Source organism: Calliphora vicina, chromosome 1, assembly GCF_958450345.1.
Source record: "Calliphora vicina chromosome 1, idCalVici1.1, whole genome shotgun sequence".
NCBI classification, from domain to species: domain Eukaryota; kingdom Metazoa; phylum Arthropoda; class Insecta; order Diptera; family Calliphoridae; genus Calliphora; species Calliphora vicina.
This window is the reverse complement of record NC_088780.1, coordinates 149,108,191-149,127,498: the sequence shown is the minus strand read 5'-3', so window position 1 is coordinate 149,127,498 and position 19,308 is coordinate 149,108,191. Positions and strand designations below refer to the sequence as shown.

The following is a 19,308-nucleotide window of genomic DNA, read 5'->3' as shown; positions in this document are numbered from 1 at the left end:
TCGCATGGAAAAATAAAATTTGCCAGATGGATTTCACATGTTTTCCACAATAAGAACAGAGTACTGATTTTGCCAAATTATTTCGCATATATTTCATTCCAAATATTTTATATGGAGTTTGACAGCATTTCAAACGAAATTTTGAACAGAGTATTAAGCTTTAGAGTAGAGATTTTGCTGTAATATAAGCAAAAAACCACGACTACATCGATTTTATTTACCTATTTTTGACCTACATATATCTCGACTACTCATAAGTCATGTACATAGACAATATGGTATCCAAAAATATAAGATCCGGCACAGTCGAATATATCACTCTTACTTGTTTATTACTTAACCTTAGAAACCTTTAACTCCACAATGGGATAACACAAACAAATACCCCACAGCAACTATTAGCCATACAAAAACAAAATCTCTCAGAAATGACAACAAATTTATCGATATTTTATTTTGCTCAGCCAAGCAGTTCTAAGCAATTAGCTTATTAAGAGAAAGCAAAAACCTTAAAGCACAAAAAAAACTAAAAGATAAAAATATCTAAAATCATGTAATTAACAACAAATCACTCAAAAAACACTTATTCTTCATTCGTCTTTTCGTTACAGATTCAATGATTTTAATTAAACTCAAACAGAATAAATAACAGCAAAAAAAAATAAGAAGAAAACTCTCACTAATACACTGTTAAAAAAGCAACAAAATAAACACACTGTTATACAAATAAGCACTGAACAAGCTACTCGATACCAAGAAGGAAGGATATAAAATGAAGGAAGTTGGAAATATACAAAATGGCAGCAGACAACAGCAGCTACAACTACACGTGTAAAAATCAAGAGATACGAAATAGCAACGGAAACAGCTCGAAATGAGCATAATAAATGATAATGAATTTTCAAATAGCGGAATATAATAATAATAATGAATTCTATAACGACAACAAACAAAGTAAAATCAGTATTGTAAGAGCAACAACAACAAAATGCTACTAAAAACCTGACAAAAATACAAAATTGAAAGTTTTTCGGTTTTTAAATTGACAACATCTAAACTGGCAGAACAAACGAAAAATAAATTAAATAACTATTGTAGGACTAATAGCTTAAATACACCTATTTAGAAACAAATATTATTAAATTCTGGCAAAAATTTAGCAACATTTACATTTAAAAAAAAACTCTCACACACAACGACAATCGACAATTTTTCTTTTTTTGGTTTTAATGATTAAACATTATGGGCAGTTGTGCCTGGAAACGTGTTGCAATAAATAACCCGAAAACCATTATCATCAGTTTTAAATGTAACAGCCAACACAACGGCAGCACAACAACCAAAACCCCCCACAATAAACACATTTGTAAACAGCCATAAACACTCTTCAGCAACAGACATAAAAATACGAAAAAAAAAAATAAAAAAAAAAGGAAAACATATTGAAACATTGTGCAACTATTTACAAACATTCAACCATTTGTCATCATTAAAAACACACTATAATTTTCGAGTGTATGATTAAGTGGCGTTGTCTATGTTGGTGTGTCAGTAAGTGAGAGCAAGTAGAGGCGATGTCGTTACATTTTAAGACGCCTACCTCTAGCAATACATTGTCAAAGTCAATAGCATCAACAACAATACGAACATTAAATGGTTTTAGCACTGCCAAACTACAGCAACATTCAAGCCAACATCCACAGCAACAACAACAACAAACCCAGCAAAATGAAGATTTATATGCAGCCTATATTACAGAAAATGCTCAGGCGGCTACAGCCACCTTAGCAGAGTCCACAAAATTTCCCTCAACATTAATAACATCACCTGCAATACATAATATTTTAACAAATGCTGCCAATGAAGCTTCATCATCTTCATTATTATTAACAGCAACAACTTCAACCACGTCAGTCACCACCACTACAACAGCAGCCGCAGCAAATGCATCATTATCCTTAACAACATCTTTGTCATTTCTGCCACCAGCATCATCATCTACAACTTTGCCCTCTTCTTCAAATGTTTTCAACGATTCCCTTAAAACAGTTACATCCGCTTTGACAACATCCTTATTCAATGACACTGATGCTGTTGTTGCTGCTGCAGCTGTCGACGACAATACCGCCAATGCCTTAGATCATTTTGTCTTTGCCTCCTCAACTCCCTATAGTAGTTATTTAATACCAAATTCCACCAGCAGCCATAGTGCATTCGCTTTCAATTCAACTCACAATGATGACAGCATCTACGGCCACAACTACAACAGCTCTTTGTCATCGCTAACAACTGCTAGTGCTGAGCAGGAGGATGACAATTGGATGGCTTTGTCTGTCATCATTTTGAAAGGCTTCATATTTTTCTCAATTATTTTAGCTGCCGTCCTTGGCAATGCTTTGGTTATAATATCGGTACAGCGTAATCGCAAATTACGGTAAGTAATTTCTTTATTTATTTATTTATCTATCAATTTTAGATAATATTTTTTATTATTATTATTTTTATTACTTATACAATTACATTTTATTTGAAGCTCCTCAAATCCATGTATTTGAAATTTTTAAGTTAATCACTGTAACCTAACAAAAACCTTAAAGTCGATTTTATACCCATAAATTCGTCCATTATTATAATTTCATATCATATGTATATGAAACAGAATTTAAAATGTTGTTTTATTATTTTAAAAAAAAGCTTTTTATTTTGGAATTTTATTAACATTTTCAGCCTAACCATAAAAGAAATTTTAAAGTTAATTTTTGTTAAAGTCGACTTTATTTTAACCCATTTCGCTCCGAGATAATTTTTTTATTTATTTTTTAAAAAAAAAACTTTTTTAGTGTAATTATGAACCCCTGATTTCGAAAAATGTCATGTTTATTATTTTAATTTTATTTATTTTATCATTTTTAAACATGAATTTAAAAAATGTCTATTTTTAGACACTTTTTTTATTTAATGTAATTGCAGAAATTTGCCCCTAGCAACGAGGGGGAGGTCACGTCGGGATATAGTTTTTTATTAGCTAAAAGATGAGACTTAACATTCATACCAAAATTTTTGAGACATTCTACCTTTTATTCATATACAAATTTTTTTGAAAAATTTTATTGTTACTGTTCGAAAAATCGAACAGCAGAGCGAAATGGGTTAATAGAAATTTTGTTTTTTTCCCACCATAAGAAATATTTTAAAAAAGCTTTCAAAACTTTTTTCAACTCATGCTTTCAAATAAATGAAAATATTTTTCAATAAATGTAAATAAAAAACTGAAATTAAAAACAATTAAGAGAGCTATATTCGGCTGTGCCAAATCTTATACACCCTTCACCAAATTATACTTCAAACTAAAAATTTTAAATATTTTTAGGTAAACAAAATTAATTTTTTTTTTTTCAAAAATAGTTTTTTTATTTTTTTGAAAAGAAAATATTTTAAAATTATTTTTTAAATTTTTTTATTTAAATTTAAAAATTTTTTTTTTAATTATAAAAAATTTATTTTTTTTTTAATATTTAGCGAAAAAAATTCGGGTTAAAAATATTTTTTCCGATTTTAACCTATTGTAGGTCCAATTACTATGGCCTTATATACGTCATTGGAAAGGTCTTTGAAATATCTATCATTAGATATCCATATTGTCTATAAATGACTTAGTAATCTTAGTAAAAAAAAATAGGTCAAAAATAGCAACCGAGTCGGAAGAATTCCGGAGATATTGACGTATGAATCGTGTATGTAAGTTATTTGGACATGGCTTAATCGACTCCGCTATCTATAAGGATCCAAAATATATATACTTTATAGGGTCGAAAATGAAAAATGTAGAAATTACAAACGGAATGACAAACTTATATATATAACGAAATGTACGTAAAAGTTCAAAATAAACAAATTTAAAATAATAGTCAACTTTATGGACTTAAAATCGACTTTAAGACTTCTAACCATAAAAGTCTAACTTCTAACCATAAAAGTCTTAAAGTCGATTTTAAGTCCTGTTTGTTTTTATAATTTTTTGAAATTTATTTTTCTTATGTATATTAGAGTTCGTTTGTGACCTGGTCACGTCATTTGTTTTTCGGTTATCATAATTTTTCTGAATGTTTTTACTCAAATCAAAATAATGGTTTTCTTTTTTTTTGGAAAATTTTCACTCCTTGTGGTGGTTCAACGCACCTAAAAACGCGCATTTTGAGCACATTTTTCTGTAGAGCTAAAAATGTTGAATATATTGCAAATCTGATTCCACCAGTTGATTGTGCATCAAAAATTAATGCAATTGATGTTTTTTGAATCCTTAAAAATAGTTCCAAAAACCCACAACAGGGTCCGCAAATTTCATAAACAAAATAAAAAAATGTATTTTAGATTTATTAAATATACACGACGAAAGGGCATTTTAACCCTCCGTTAGTCGCAATCATTTTCTATCGAGACTAGTTGCAATGTATCAAATTGTTATCAACAAAAGATAGGCGTGTTTGAAAATAATTTCTTCACTTTTTATTTCGAAAACATAAAAACAATATTAAATGCAATTTATTTAAAAGAGTGATACAAAAAAAATTGCAGTAAAAATATTATTTCATCAAAAAATAGCTTAAAATTTAGGGTGTTTAAAACAATTTACAATAAAAAAATGTTTGCCTGTATCAACCAGATCAGTTGCGAGTAACGGAGGGTTAAGCTTATCAAAATGGTAAAAATATTTCCTCTGTTAATAAGGTTTGCTACGTATTGAAATAGCCAATATCGGTCCGTGATTTCACCTAGACCCCATACAAATGTCCCCCTAAAAACATTTGACCATACAGAGAATTACCTTAGCGGCTTGGATATTTGGCTTTGGTGTCGATTCGGCTGACTGGACGGGCTTCACATACATACATGCTTTGGGTTATCGTAATTGATCCATTTTTCATCGCAAGTAATGATTCGGTGCAAAAATTATTTGCTTTTACAGCGTTCAAGCGTATGGTACCCAATGTCCCTGCTTTTGGATGGATCCTGCTGCTGCTTTTTTAATTTGCTCTTGTTGCGTTTTACAACAGTCTTCATGCAGTAATGCTTCCAATTCTTGACTTCAAACTTTTCTGGCTTTCCAGGGCGATCATTGTCTTCTATATCACAAACACATTCACCATAAGCTTTGGTGTGTAATCGGTGTGCTTCAGTGTCACTTTTTTCTAATTAAAGAAGTAAAGCAAAACTTCCCGCAAATGACGGTCTGTTGGTACAAAATTCGACATTTTCACTCTACTACTTATGATTTAAAAATGTTCACCTAGAATTTCATTGTGTTATACAGTGCAACACAAAAAAAAATAACCATGCTCTTTTTTATGGGCCCCCAAAGATTTGAGGCCTAGGTGTCAATTTTGCAAAAAAGTGATCATTTTCTCAGGCTCATATCTTGCAAACAGTTCGGAATTTTGATTTACTCTCTGAGGCAAAGTTGTAGCCCTTGTCATAAAGTACCAAAATTGTGAACATATAAAATCAAAAAACTTCATCTTCAAGATCAAAATCGCAAAAAACTTAAAAAAAATCGATTTTTTACCTTTTTTCCCCTGAGCAGGTCCATAGGTAGCAAACCGTTCAAAATTCAAGGAAACAATCAACTACAGAAATGTACCCAAGATCTCAATAAACAACTTTCTAAAACATATGAACTTCCTAGGAATGATTCTTAACACCGTTTAGGTAGGTCAATATAAGTTAGTAAGAAAAACCTAAAGGAATTAACAGTTTTGGGCCATAAACCATTAAATTATTATAAGCCAAAGCATACTTTTAGGCAGCTTTAACAAAAAATTTTTTGTTAAAGCTGCCTAAAATTTGTAAATTTATTTCGAATTTTGGTTCTTTATGACAAGGGCTACAACATTTTGGTCTTTTATCACGTGTGGTGTCCGTATATGGTTATATTTCCATGAAAAAATTATACACACTGTTATTTGTAAGTTTTCGTATGTACTGTGACTCCTCAAATGAAGATGAATAAGTATTGTACATCTACTTCTAAAGAATGCAGACGATATGTAGGAGTCATTACAATGTATGTTAATTTGAAATGGCACGTCAAACATTGAAACTTGCCTGCTAAAACAAAATCTAAATTACAAATATTTGCAGACACAAAGAAGAACATTCCTTTGCTTAACAAATTAGCACATGACAATTTGCCGACCATTAAAATGTATAGAATTCATTTCAAGCCACAAAATAACCAAGTACCAGCTTTAAGTCAATAGAATAACAATTGAAAAACCACAAAGATTCATAAACATTTACGAGCTATATTTCACGAAACATTGACAACAAAAGACCATAAACTCCCCACTATTTAACTTTAACATTATTCTGAGTTTATTTCGGAAAAAAAAACTATACACTAAAACTCATACATCTTAATGAGAAAGAAGTAAAAAGAAAATGTAAAAAAGAAAACCACGAGTTGGAGTAGAATTTCCAATTGAACTGTAAATAGTAACCTTCGAACTTCATAAAGCTACTTATGACCTTATTTAAAAGCACCATTTAAATAAATTGCAACATTCAAGTCGTCAAATTACATAGCAACATCAACTGCTTCATGACTACGTTGTTGCTCCGGACGTAAAGCTACATACTCCTTAGAAGGTAGACAGACGATGAAGATGTCTTCATGCTGACATAAAAATGTAAAATGTGAAACGTCTAGTATGTCTTCAATACTTTTTTTGTTACTGCTTTAAGTACTGAAACCTATGTAGAAAATAAGTAAAAGAAACTGATGTGGAAAGACTTAAAAGTCAATAAAATAATGTAAAAACTACAATATTATGGAGACAAATGTATAGACATACAATAACTAGGAAAAATTATTAATGTCGGAGAAGGACTTTAGAAAATGGTCAACTGGAATCTTAAGAATTTATTGCAGTCAACCAAGAAAAAAATGTGTGCAAAAGTTTAAGGCAGACAGTTTAAAGAATTAATGTTGTAGTTTGTATTGCATTTACTTCATTTTCTTGTAAATGTCATTCACTTAAAATTGATATTGTAAGAAAAAGAGGCCAAAACTTATTTGCCCACTTTTCGATCTGCCATCTTGACCAAAAGCGCTGTGAATTACCTCCAAAGGTTTTATAAAGCCCCAAAATGGTAAATATTGATTTTAAATATATAATAGCAGAAATATTTGCAAAACAACTTGAAATTGGAAACTGAACTTTTTCGGTCGCCATAATTCTGGTTTTGATAACTCGAATTTAACCGTAAGTTCTCGAGATCATACACCTAACTCATCGTTTGTTGTAAGTACTGCGAGATCGTTCTAAGCATGTAGTTGAAGAGTTTAATTTAAATCGAAATTTTGTGTCTTAAACTAAAAAAAGTTTCTGTAACTATATAATAATCACACTAAACATTTTATTTTGATTTTCAAAGTGTTTCGCGAACGAGAAACACTTCTTGTTTCAAAAACAAATGCTGTTAAATTAAAACAGATCCACTAAATTATAAAGAATATTTCGATAAAGCCGCTGAGAAGACTCTGTAAGCTGATAAAAGAAAAAAATATTTTATAAGGCAAACATTGAGTAAAACAGTAAAGAAAGCACAAAATACATTACCAGTCGGCTTTTTAAAGATTTTAAGTTAATGTTATTAAAACACTATATTAAACAAATAAATAATACATTTTTTTAAATTACTTAACTAATCCTTATTACACACGTGACAGGAAATTATGTAGCATGCTAAATCATACTAGAGGTTGTAAAACAATGGATGTAAATAAATAAAAATAAAATGGTTGCAGAAAGCCACAGAAAGCTAAATTATTATACTTTAGTTAGATTTTATATTTTACTCGTGTCGCGTTCTTGATCCCATGACAAAATCTAACGTCTGCATTAAATGCAGTGACTTGAAAATATGGGATTTACAATAGATGGCCTATTTTTTGAACGGGGTTTTTGTTTTTAATAACTTAATGTCAATTTCAAGGGTACATAACTGTCAATTACACTATGCGACAAATAGTAGGGTCTGTGATCGGCGGGGGTTCTGCCCACCGGGAAATGTTAGATCGTTAAAAAAAAGTTATACGTGTCCCGACGTTCGCTGGATCGCTTAACAGGAGCATTTTCAAAATGTTTTCGAACTGCAGGATTCATCCAAAAGCAGGAAAATTGGGTACGATACGAATTGAAGCCGATTTTGCATGTCCTAAATGACGAAAAATGAATCCATTACGCCCAGAATATGAGGCCAGACATGGACCCTTAATATTCCACCATGACAACGCTAGGTCACATATTGCTATACCTGTTAACAACTATTTAGAATGAAATCATTGGGATGTTTTGCCTCAATCGTGATCCGCCTGACTACTATTTGTATCGATCGATGCAGAACGCTATCTCTGTGATTCGCTTCCCAGAGTAGAACAGACTATCTGAAATTGGCTTAATTCGTTCTTGGCCTCAAAAGATGAACAGAAAATGGGAAAAGATCATAGCTAAAAATGACCACTACTTTTAAAAAATGTATACAGTATGAATGCTTTAATCTAAAAGTTAAAAATTTTAAAAAGTTACGAATTATAAGTCAATAATAAATAAATATTGTTTCAATAGAATATAAAAAATATATATCGGGGATTTCATGTCAAGTGAACTAACTTTTGAAATCGATATCTTCCGATCGAAATTTTGCCAAGTTTAGTTCTATTGAATAGTAATTCAGACACAATTTTTCAACAAGATTGGTAGAGAACTCTCTGAGTTTTGGCCAAGTAGGTGTTTTTTTCTCATCCATGTAACTTATTACCTATTTTTCATAACAAAATGTGTCCCAAATAGTATAGAAATAGCACTTCAATCTTTCGAAAAAAATATATTTTTTTTTTTTCGAAAAATTTGGCCCTTTTTCTCAAAACAAAGCTTAGATATTTTGGTTGCTAAGAGGAATGCGAGTTGGATATCTATCAAAATAAATGTTTTGTAACTCAAAACATTAAATTTTTGACTTTATTTGCAAAATCAAAAACTTTGTTGACTTCTTTTCCTTGAATACCCTTTTGGTCGATTAGTGGGATGCGAGTGGAACATCAATCAAAATAAATATTTTGTAACTCAAGACGTAAAATGTTTGACTTTTTTTTTTGCAAAATCTAACTTTTTTTTCAAAATGGGAGCTCCTTGTCGTTTAACCGAAAATTTACCCTTTTTAAGCTTGAAAACTTGTATTGAACGAGCCTTCAGCAGTTCAGATTTTAAACCAGAACACATGTTTGATATAATAAGGGTACTCATTTAAACGCTTAAGTTTCCCATTTGTGCAAATGGGCAAATTTGCGCGACATGTTTCATGAACCCACCTTTTCAATTTTGTGCAAGTTTATACAGAAAATTTATATTTGTCAAATAAAAATACATAAATTCAACAAAAGCTTTAATAATTTTTTTCAAATTGTATAAATTTTAATTTTAAAATGTTGAATGAAAGTTAAATCTTTGGAACAAACGGTGGTATACATAGTTTGGAGGACTTTGTTTATGTTCTAGCTGTTGGTTAATGTTTTCATACACAATGTCATTTAATACAATCATTCTGTTCCAAAGTTACACAATTTTCACATGCACAAAATTTTTATATTTTATTTGATTTTTATTTCTTATAAATAAAAGTAAACAAAAGCAGCTGATTCATCAAATGCACAATAAATTCAAGTTTGCGAGTCTAAATTGTCGCGCAAAGTTATCGGAGTTGTGCAAACGAATTTTCATACATTTTTTGACATTTCATTTGCGAGAGTGTAAAAATGCACAGATTGCACAGTTTGCGAGGCTTTTAAGCGTTTACATGAGGACCCTTAATGTGTATAATAATGAATATAAATAAAAACAAGTAAGAAAGTATGGTCGGTCAAGCCCGACCATATAATACCCTACACTAAGTAAAAAGTAAACATTTTTATTTTAAAATTTCAATAATTTATATTTTTGAGTGATTTTCGGAAGTGGGCCTTATATGGGGGCTATGACCAATTATGGACCGATCACCATGAAATTAGGTCGTGTAATTTATGTCCATATGAAAGTTTACTATGTTGAATTTTGTGAGTATACCAACATTTTTAAGCAATTTATGCATGTTAAAGTGATTTTCGGAAGCGGGTCTATATGGGAGCTATGACTAATTATGGACCGATCGTAACAAAATTTGGTGACATGAATTTTGTATATATGAAACTTATTTGGAGCGCAATTTGTGGATATACATTTATAAATTAAACATTTATGACCGATAAAGTTCAATTTCGGAAGGACATTTGAATGGGGGCTAGGTGAAATAATGGACCGATTTCAGCCAGTTTCAATAGGATTGGTCCTTGGGCCGAAAAAATAATATGTACCAAATTTTATCGAAATATCTTCAAAATTGCGACCTGTACTCTGCGCACAAGGTTTACATGGACAGCCAGCCAGCCAACCAGACGGACGGACATCATTTAATCGACTCAGAAAGTCGATTCGTATATACTTTAACGTGGGTGTTAGGCTAATATTTTTGGGCGTTACAAACATCTGCACAAACGCATAATACCCTCCCCACTATGGTGGTGCAGGGTATAACAAGTAAGAGAGCTATATTCGGCTGTGCCGAATCTTATATACCCTTCACCAAGTTATACTTCAAAATACAAATTTTAAATTTTTTGGGTAAACAAAATTTTTTTTTCCAAAGTTGTTTTTTAATTTTTTGGAAAAAAGAAATTATCGAATTATTTTAAATTTTTTTAAATTTGAAAAAAAAATTTTGGTTTTTAAAATTTTTTTTTTTTTTGGTGAAAAAACAATTCTGGTTAAAAAATATTTTTTCCGATTTTGACTCATTGTAGGTCCAACTTACTATGGTCTTATATACGTCGTTGCAAAGGCCTTTGAAATATCTATCATTAGATATTCATATTTTCTTTATTAATGACTTAGTAATCCAGATATAGGTCAAAAATAGGTCAAAAGTCGAGGTTGTCTTGGTTTTTTCCTCATATCTCAGCCATTTGTGGACCGATTTTGCTGATTTCAAATAGCAAACTTCTCGAAAGCATGTCTGACAGAATTATTGAAGATTTGGATCCCGAAGATATCAGAGGTCTTCAGAAAATTGATTTCAACAGACAGACAGACGCACATGGCTTAATCGACTCCGCTATCTATAAGGATCCAGAATATATATACTATGTAGGATCGGAAAATTATATTGTGGAAATTACAAACGGAATGACAAACTTATATATACCCTTCTCACGAAATATCCATAAAAACATGAATTTTATTGGAATTAGGGCGAAATTTTAGCCGAGTAATACAAACCGGGCAAAAAACCGAAATTTCGATTAACCGGTTTATAAACATAATCTTACTCTTGTTAAAATTACAACTATAAATACAACCAAGAATAGTCTAGTACAAGTTGTAAACTGATGAAAATCTGTAATTACTTATGTTGCCTACCCAAAACATAAAACATAATTATTCTTGCAACCAAAAGGAAACAACGTTTATGACTACCCTTACTTTTATATCCAGCTGACTATACTATTTCTCAGAATAATCCTACCAAAAACGGAAGTAAATGCTAGAGAAAATATCAAGAAATAACCAACAAGCCAGTGAAAATTATCACCACATAGTCGCTCAAAAACATTTATTTCATACTCGCTATTTTGCCATGAAATCAACGTTGACACTACAAAAAAATGGCAGAAATAATAATGAATCATGACAACATTATTAAAGATCCGGAAATTACAACTTATTTCCGTTTGTTAGAGTGTTTTAAACAGGTGGTTGGTTTCTTGTATACAAAGGTAGCAGTAGTGATGTTTTACAGCAGTATTGGTAATAATAAAATAGTAAAAAAATGAAAAATGAGCTAAACTTAAAGGACATAGTCGTGCATAAAAGGTATGCGAAAAAAAAACAAAATAGTAAGATAAAAAATAATGATGTAATAAATTAGGACAGTGGAAACTTAAGATAGAGACAGATGTTTGGAGTAAAAACCAAATTTAAATTAAAATGAAAACCTAAATACTAATATTTAATTCACCGTTTTTACCTCCCACATAAAAACAAAACATAAACGGACGTTTCATAAAATGTCATCAACAACAAATAATTCCTAGACAAAATAAATATACCCTCCTGATTTTAATATTAAAGGTTAAAAAAATACCCTTTTCAACTGCTAAATGTAACAATAGTTCCTCCCACACATTCAAATTATTACCTTTTTAATTACACAAACTGTCCACCTCTAGCAGCAGCCACTGTTTAGATATTTGTTTTCACAAGTAGGTTACCAGCCGGATGGTAAAAAAAAAAGAAGACAGTATGACCGTAAAATGACATTACGACTACTGAGATGAGACAAAGCATAAAATTTAATTTCTTCTCAAGTGTGTCAACTTCATTTTCAACATGTTTTCACGTTGACGTGTATTTTTCCCTTTACTTGTTTTCTGTTTTTTTTTTTATTATTTTTCTTTTTGTTTTATGTTGATTTTCTTGTTAATTTCATTTTGTTTATATCTTTTGTGGACATTTGCTATCCTGTTTTATACATTGTGTACATGTAAACTCCAAGGAAAAATGTGTCTGTTGTTGAGTTTACACTTGAAAAAATGAACTGATGTGGTGATTGAGTTAAATATTAATGAGTCAAGTTTAATACGGATATAATTAATTATGTTTAGATGTACATATTTAGCTATTTAATAAAGATGTTGACTCATACAGTAAAACTACTGTATGAGTCACCATTATACCTTTGGTCCTGTAAATTAATATGTATTAATGACAAGGATCTAAGCAGTCAGAAAACAATGTTTCTAATAAAATCTCAAGGAAAATATAAAAAGAACACACATTTCACCAGCAATATTTCACTGGCTTATTCTAATGGCTCCGGTATTGCACAGGAAATTCCACATTTTAATCCCTGATAAAAATAATCGTATGGAACTTCGTAAAAAAAGGATGTTAATAATAATTTCTGCTTCACTGATAACATTTTGCTCAAATTATTTTCCAGGTGCTGGTCTTTAATTTAAATTGTTTCTTCTATTTAGAGCATTAGAATAAAAGTTTATTTTATTTGCTTCATTTAAAGCATCCTGCATATTTCGAATTTAAATTCGGATTTTCGAACATAAAGACTGAGTCAGAAAAAACTTATACGCAGCCAAAACGTATCTTTGGTCCAACAAATTATTATTTTTTATCACGTCAGCTTTTAAAAATATATCAGATATTATATTTTCTAAATCATTAATTTTCAACTGATATTTCGGTCAACATGAACTGTGGTATAGAAAAAAAAGAGGGAAATAAATATGTAACTTCTAAACCCTAAGTCCGATTTGAATGAAGTTTGACGTGAGCAAAAAAGAAGTATTGTCGAGTTTAATTTTTGAATTTAGGTCGAATGGACCCACCAGGTGTGCGGTCAGGGGTTCCCAAAATAGGACACCTCGGGTATGTTCAATATTTAAAACGATCCTATTTCTGCGTTTGCGTTTCGATTTCAAAACGATCACATACATAGAATCTCCTCGTTAAGTACTACAAAAAACGAAAAAAAATAAAAACAAATTTTAAAATTTGTAATCAGGAATCAGGAATCCCGCAATTCCAATAAAATAGTTTTTTTGCTATAATATCCATACCAGGGTCGGCGTTATCGGAATCCTTTAGAATATAATTATGAACATATTTGGCCATCTAAAATGGGTTACTATATTTTGATATTGACTAGAATTTTTACCCTAAAGTTTAATTTTACATTAAAAATAGGCGTTTTCTGGATGGGCCTGGTCCCCTCGGTATCAACAATTTTCAAATTTGTTTTCATTTAAAACATTTACTGTGAATTTAGCTTTTCAAAAAGAATAAATTCTTAATACAAATTCTAAGAATTTTTTTAGATAACTTAAAAATAAGAAAAATACTTTTTCACCAAAAACGAATGCGAAAAATCGCATTTTATTAAATTTTTAAATTTAAATGCATATAACTTTGGAGTCAGTTACGATGTTTAAACAATTCTTTTTTTGTTTGACATACATATATATTAGTAGTTAGTCCAACAAAAAATGGAGAAAATCGGGTAGTATTTGAAAATTTTTATTTGAAATATACATCGTTGCAATGATATCCATTTACATATCTATATTGTCTATATTAACACATTGACTGCCACGTCGGACACAGATGTGTGACACTGCACTATGCGGTTTACGCCACGTCGGACACATATGTCCGACAGGATTGTTATTCTCTCTAGCCATGTCAGACAATAGTACTGGATTTTAAGAATTTTTACGATGTTGTCTGGAAGTTCCTCATCAAAAATGTAATCTTCACATTCTTCACCACTTTCTGAACTTGTACTGAGTATTTTTTCTAACTCAGTATCCCATAAAAAATTCTTTTTCGCCATTTGGTAAGACCCTCTTATTTATAAAAAAAATCTGTTTCTAAGCAGTAAATATTACTGACATTACTAAATTCCAATATTGACGTTTACGATGAGATTACCCAAAGAAAATGCTGTGGCTCCCAGCATCTTATTTGCTGAAAGTGCCTTGGCAGTCAATGTGTTAATGACTTAGTAATCCAGATATAGATCAAAAATAGGACAAAAATCGAGGTTGTCCCGTTTTTTTCTTTATATCTCAGCCATTTGTGGGCCGATTTCGTCGATTTTAAATAGCAACTGAGCCGGAAGAATTCTCTATATATTGATGTATGAATTATGTATGTAAGTTCTTGGGGTCTACGGAAAGTTGATTTCAACATACAGAAGGACAGAGGGATAGTTGGACAGACGGACATGGCTATATCGACTTCACTATCTATAACGATTTAGAATATACTTTGTGGGGTCGCAAATGAAAAATTTAGAAATTACAAACGGAATGACAAACTTATATATACCCTTGCCACTCATGGTGAAGGGTATAAAGAAGGAGAATTTTTATATTGAAGACTTATTAGGTGGTTGTGATTAAGTCTCTTTCGGACTTGTTGTGAAAAAAAGTACATTAGAGTCTTAACCTAATTGAAACTATTCAAAAAAAGTATACAATTTCAGTAGATTTTAAAACAGTTTTTTAATTTTTTAGCAAAAGTGCTAAAAACTAAAAAAAAACTATGGTTTTAATGAACACATAAAAGTGTAAATATCTCGTACCAAAATTATATAACAACAATTTCTGGTGGCACGAGGAGACCTTTTTGACTGTGGTCTTGTGTCATTTTTCGAGTGTATCATTTGTATTTTACCATTTTCATTTACCAACTTTTATATTTAACATGTTTTGTTTTTCAAACCAAGACCGATGTTAAAATTTAAAACTTTTTCTTCTGTCTCTTTCTCGCTCCCCCTTTGACTCTGTGTGGATTTGTGTGTTGTATGCAGCGTTATAACAAATTATTTTGTTGTATCATTGGCCATGGCAGATATGTTGGTTGCACTTTGTGCGATGACATTTAATGCGTCGGTAGAGCTGTCCGGTGGCAAATGGATGTTCGGACCGTTCATGTGTAATGTTTACAATAGTCTGGATGTTTATTTTTCCACAGCGAGCATTTTGCATTTATGTTGTATCTCAGTGGACAGGTAAGTCAAAATAAAAATAATAACATGTATATAGTTATTTGTTGCTAAAGTATGTATGTAAAAGTTAATGTAATTTTTTTCCTTTTAGTATAGTGCTTTAAATTATTATAGGTAGGAACGAAAGAAATATTATGTGTACTTGGCATATAAGTAATAAAAATATTAAGTAAATATACGTACATCAAAGGATTTTTATGTTACATTATCTTGGAATTTTATCAGAATAAGAGTCCAAAAAGCTCTTAAAGGAATATACCCAAGCTTTCTATTGAGCAAAAAAAAAAATTAAAAAAATAGAAATGTGTACGTAATTGACGTTCTAATGAGACATAAAAAACAGAAATTGGTCAAAAAATGTTAAAGTTATTAAAAATTCAGCACGCCATTACCGTATCTCAGGCAACTAGAACAAGAAATGTTGAAACAAAATTAACATATTTTGATAAATATTAAAATAAAAGCTCATTTTTACTTAAAATATATCCATATTTACTTGTATATGAGTTTTAATCTTCGTAGAATACCGTTAACCTATTCGCAGGTTTGACCAAAAAAATAAAATTTTTTAACGGCAGTTTCAAAACTCCATTTTAAAATTTTTAAAAATTTTGTTAAACAAATTTCAGAAGTTTTTGATCATCTCATTGGGATTTATTTAGAATATAATAGGGAATAAAAATGTGAAAAAATTATGAAAATATCTCTTATAGTTTTTCCGTACCTGCGATTTAAATTTTGAAATTTTCGAAAAATCCAATTATTTGGCCATTTTTTGCGAATTAGCTCTATTTCCTTAATGTTATAAATTATAAGTAAAACCTATTCAGAAGATTATAGTCCAGATAATTTTAAATATACTCTGAAAGTTTTATTGCAATTGGAAAACGTTAAACCTTAAATCGTGAAGGTCAAAGTCAAATTTTTCAATATTTGGAAATTCTATTTTTGGGCCGATTTTGATAAAACTTACCAAAAATATAACACAAAGCCTAGTACTTACAAAAACAGCAGAAAAATTAAAATTAACCCTATATAGCACTTGGGGTTAAAATTACCCCATTAAATTAAAAATTTGAAAATGCAGTTTTGAAACTGCCGTTAAAATAATTAAATTTTTTTGGTTTGCGGTATCCTACGAATACAAAAACTCATATACATGTATACCAGTCATGGGCAAACACATACCACCATGAGTATATTTGTGTGCGTTAAGCAGCAGAGAGATGACTGCACGTTATAACATTTTTCTAGGTGTAATAAAAGAGAGAAAATCATAAACATAAAAAAATCCGCAACATAACCTTGCTTCTACAAATGCTAAACAGCAACTGATTTGATTTTGATCTCTGAGATCGTAACAAAGCAACAAACAAGTGGTCATTTCAGTAAAACACAGACACACTAATACACACAAGCTTATAGTGTAGGTGTGTCAACAAAGCGCCAGCAGAATTTTTTGGCCTATGCACGCGTGCATTAGAATCCTAATTTTGCTCGTGACTGATGGATATATTTTAAGTAAAAAAAAAACTGAAAAAAAGGCATTTTTTCCCCTTGCAAATGCATCTCAAAACTTCAAAGGGCTTGCGGCACTTCTAAACCCCAACCTAAAATTACCTAAAATTGTTTCAGGATGATTTTTTACTAATGTTCACCAAACTGGGGGGTGAGAATGACCAAAATCCAACTTTCGTTTATTAAGGGCCACCCTAAGCTTTATATAATATTTTTTCAAACTTGTTTAGAAAATTATAATTTACTTAACTCTTTGCGGTTTGGTGGTTAGTTTACTAACCACATTTTCTATAGTCTTTAAAACATAGTTTATTGGCATTTATTTATCGTTTATGATTTTTTGCAAAACTTTGCTTAAAAATCAGTCTTTTTAAGAGACTTTCGAATATTCGATTTCAAAAAAATTTATACGAAATAAAATTTTTTATCATAGTTATTTTTAATGCCAACCGCCACGGTGGTTAGTAAACTAACGGCTTCACTCCACAAAAAACCTTGGAATGGGGTGGTTTTTTCATGTTCTGATTAATTTTTTCTTACTTTTTATAATAAACTAACCCTGATTAAACACAAATACACAAAAAAGCGTGAAAGAGTTAAATAAACTTCATACAACACACATCAAATAAACAAACATTATCATTAACTGCAGAAATACTTAAACTAACTTTAATAGCCAACATTAATACTAATGATGTGATTTTCAAAATATTTTAACTAAAGATTACAGCAAATCTTTACAGTTCAAAAACTAATAACATTAAACAAAATATGTTGTTTTTTTTCTTTGAATTAAGTATTACTAAAGGCCTTTTGGCTTCTTATCGATATTTCCGTTTCATTTTATGATTATGGTTAAAGATGCAAAGCATTTAAATGACTTGGATCTCTTTATTAAAGTTTTCAACATATTTGAATATATCCACATATACCCTAAATGTTTCCTTACATTATAGGTATTTAGAAAATCCTTTTTTTTTGTCATTCTTTGGTTGTGTTTAGAAGGATTATTATTTTGAATAAACATTCATGTTATTATGCATACTAAGTAAGTAAGTAAGTTTGTATGGCGTATTTGTAGTTTCGAAAACCCTTTTTTAGTTACTATATTTTCTTTTCAAATTGTGGATATCCTTTGTATGAATCCTTTTTTATTTATAGGTTAAAAAGCAATAACACTAATGTTAAAGAAAATATAAGACATTTTGTACAAGAAAAGAGTAATACTGGTTTAGAAACGTTTTATGGCAGATTGGTCGGTTAAGTACAAAGAAAATTGCAGTAAATCAAATTTAAATCCCAGCCTTGATGGGCTATCTACTGGAAAAATACACTGCAAGCAAAAATCAATAGTAACTTTAAATATGTAGTTGCTTAGAAATTGTGATTTTACTTAGTTTTTCCTAAAGCCAAAAACTTACAGTTTAATTAATTTTAAATTCATACCTAAATCAATCCAGTTCCAGTATATGATTTCGGGTTAGTGAAACTTTGTACAGCTGGTAACTTGTGCAATAAAGGAGACTTTGTAATAAAGCAAGTAGGAAATTAATGAAATTCCTGATTATTTCACTAAGTTGTATATTATAGTTTAAATGTTCGATTTTTACCATGACTTTATTTTGTTTTTCGCAAATATCTTCTAAAAACATCCTCTTATCTACATATATAAAAATGAAATGGTCCATATATGTAATGGCATCACGAGAGAACGGCTGGAGCGATTTGGCTGATTTTTATTTTATTCGATTCGAAATTTTTAGGAGATGATTTGTAAGGAAAAAAAATTCAAAAATTCCGGGTAAAACTCGGATATTTTTTTTTTTAGTCCAGTCAACTGTAATAAAAAAAGCTTCCTAAAGTATGCAGTACAAATTTAGATATTTTATTTGCAAATAAATAATAACAGGCAGGATTATGCGGGTTGGAGAAACTTGAAGAAGCCAGGACGGACAACTAGTTTTCAATAAATTCCATAGGTCAGGTTAATTCCAAATTAAACCAACCAGATTCTCTGATGACGGAATGAATTCGTCTCAGATTCATCCTTGATAACTCATCAATTGCAGAATAGTTGTGACACAGACTCCTCCTCTTCATTTCATTTTGACA

At 30.4% G+C, this 19,308-nt stretch overlaps 1 protein-coding gene across 1 annotated transcript in view; it reads left to right on the top strand.

Annotated features, from left to right (window-relative positions):
• Positions 1–1,574: 1,574 nt before the first annotated feature.
• The window catches only part of LOC135953345 (octopamine receptor beta-3R-like), a 54,025-nt gene continuing 36,291 nt past the window's right edge, over positions 1,575–19,308 (top strand). The window contains exons 1-2 of the mRNA XM_065503198.1: positions 1,575–2,434; positions 15,481–15,681. Coding sequence (XP_065359270.1) covers positions 1,575–2,434; positions 15,481–15,681 — 1,061 coding nt within the window. The remainder of the gene's footprint in view (positions 2,435–15,480; positions 15,682–19,308) is intronic.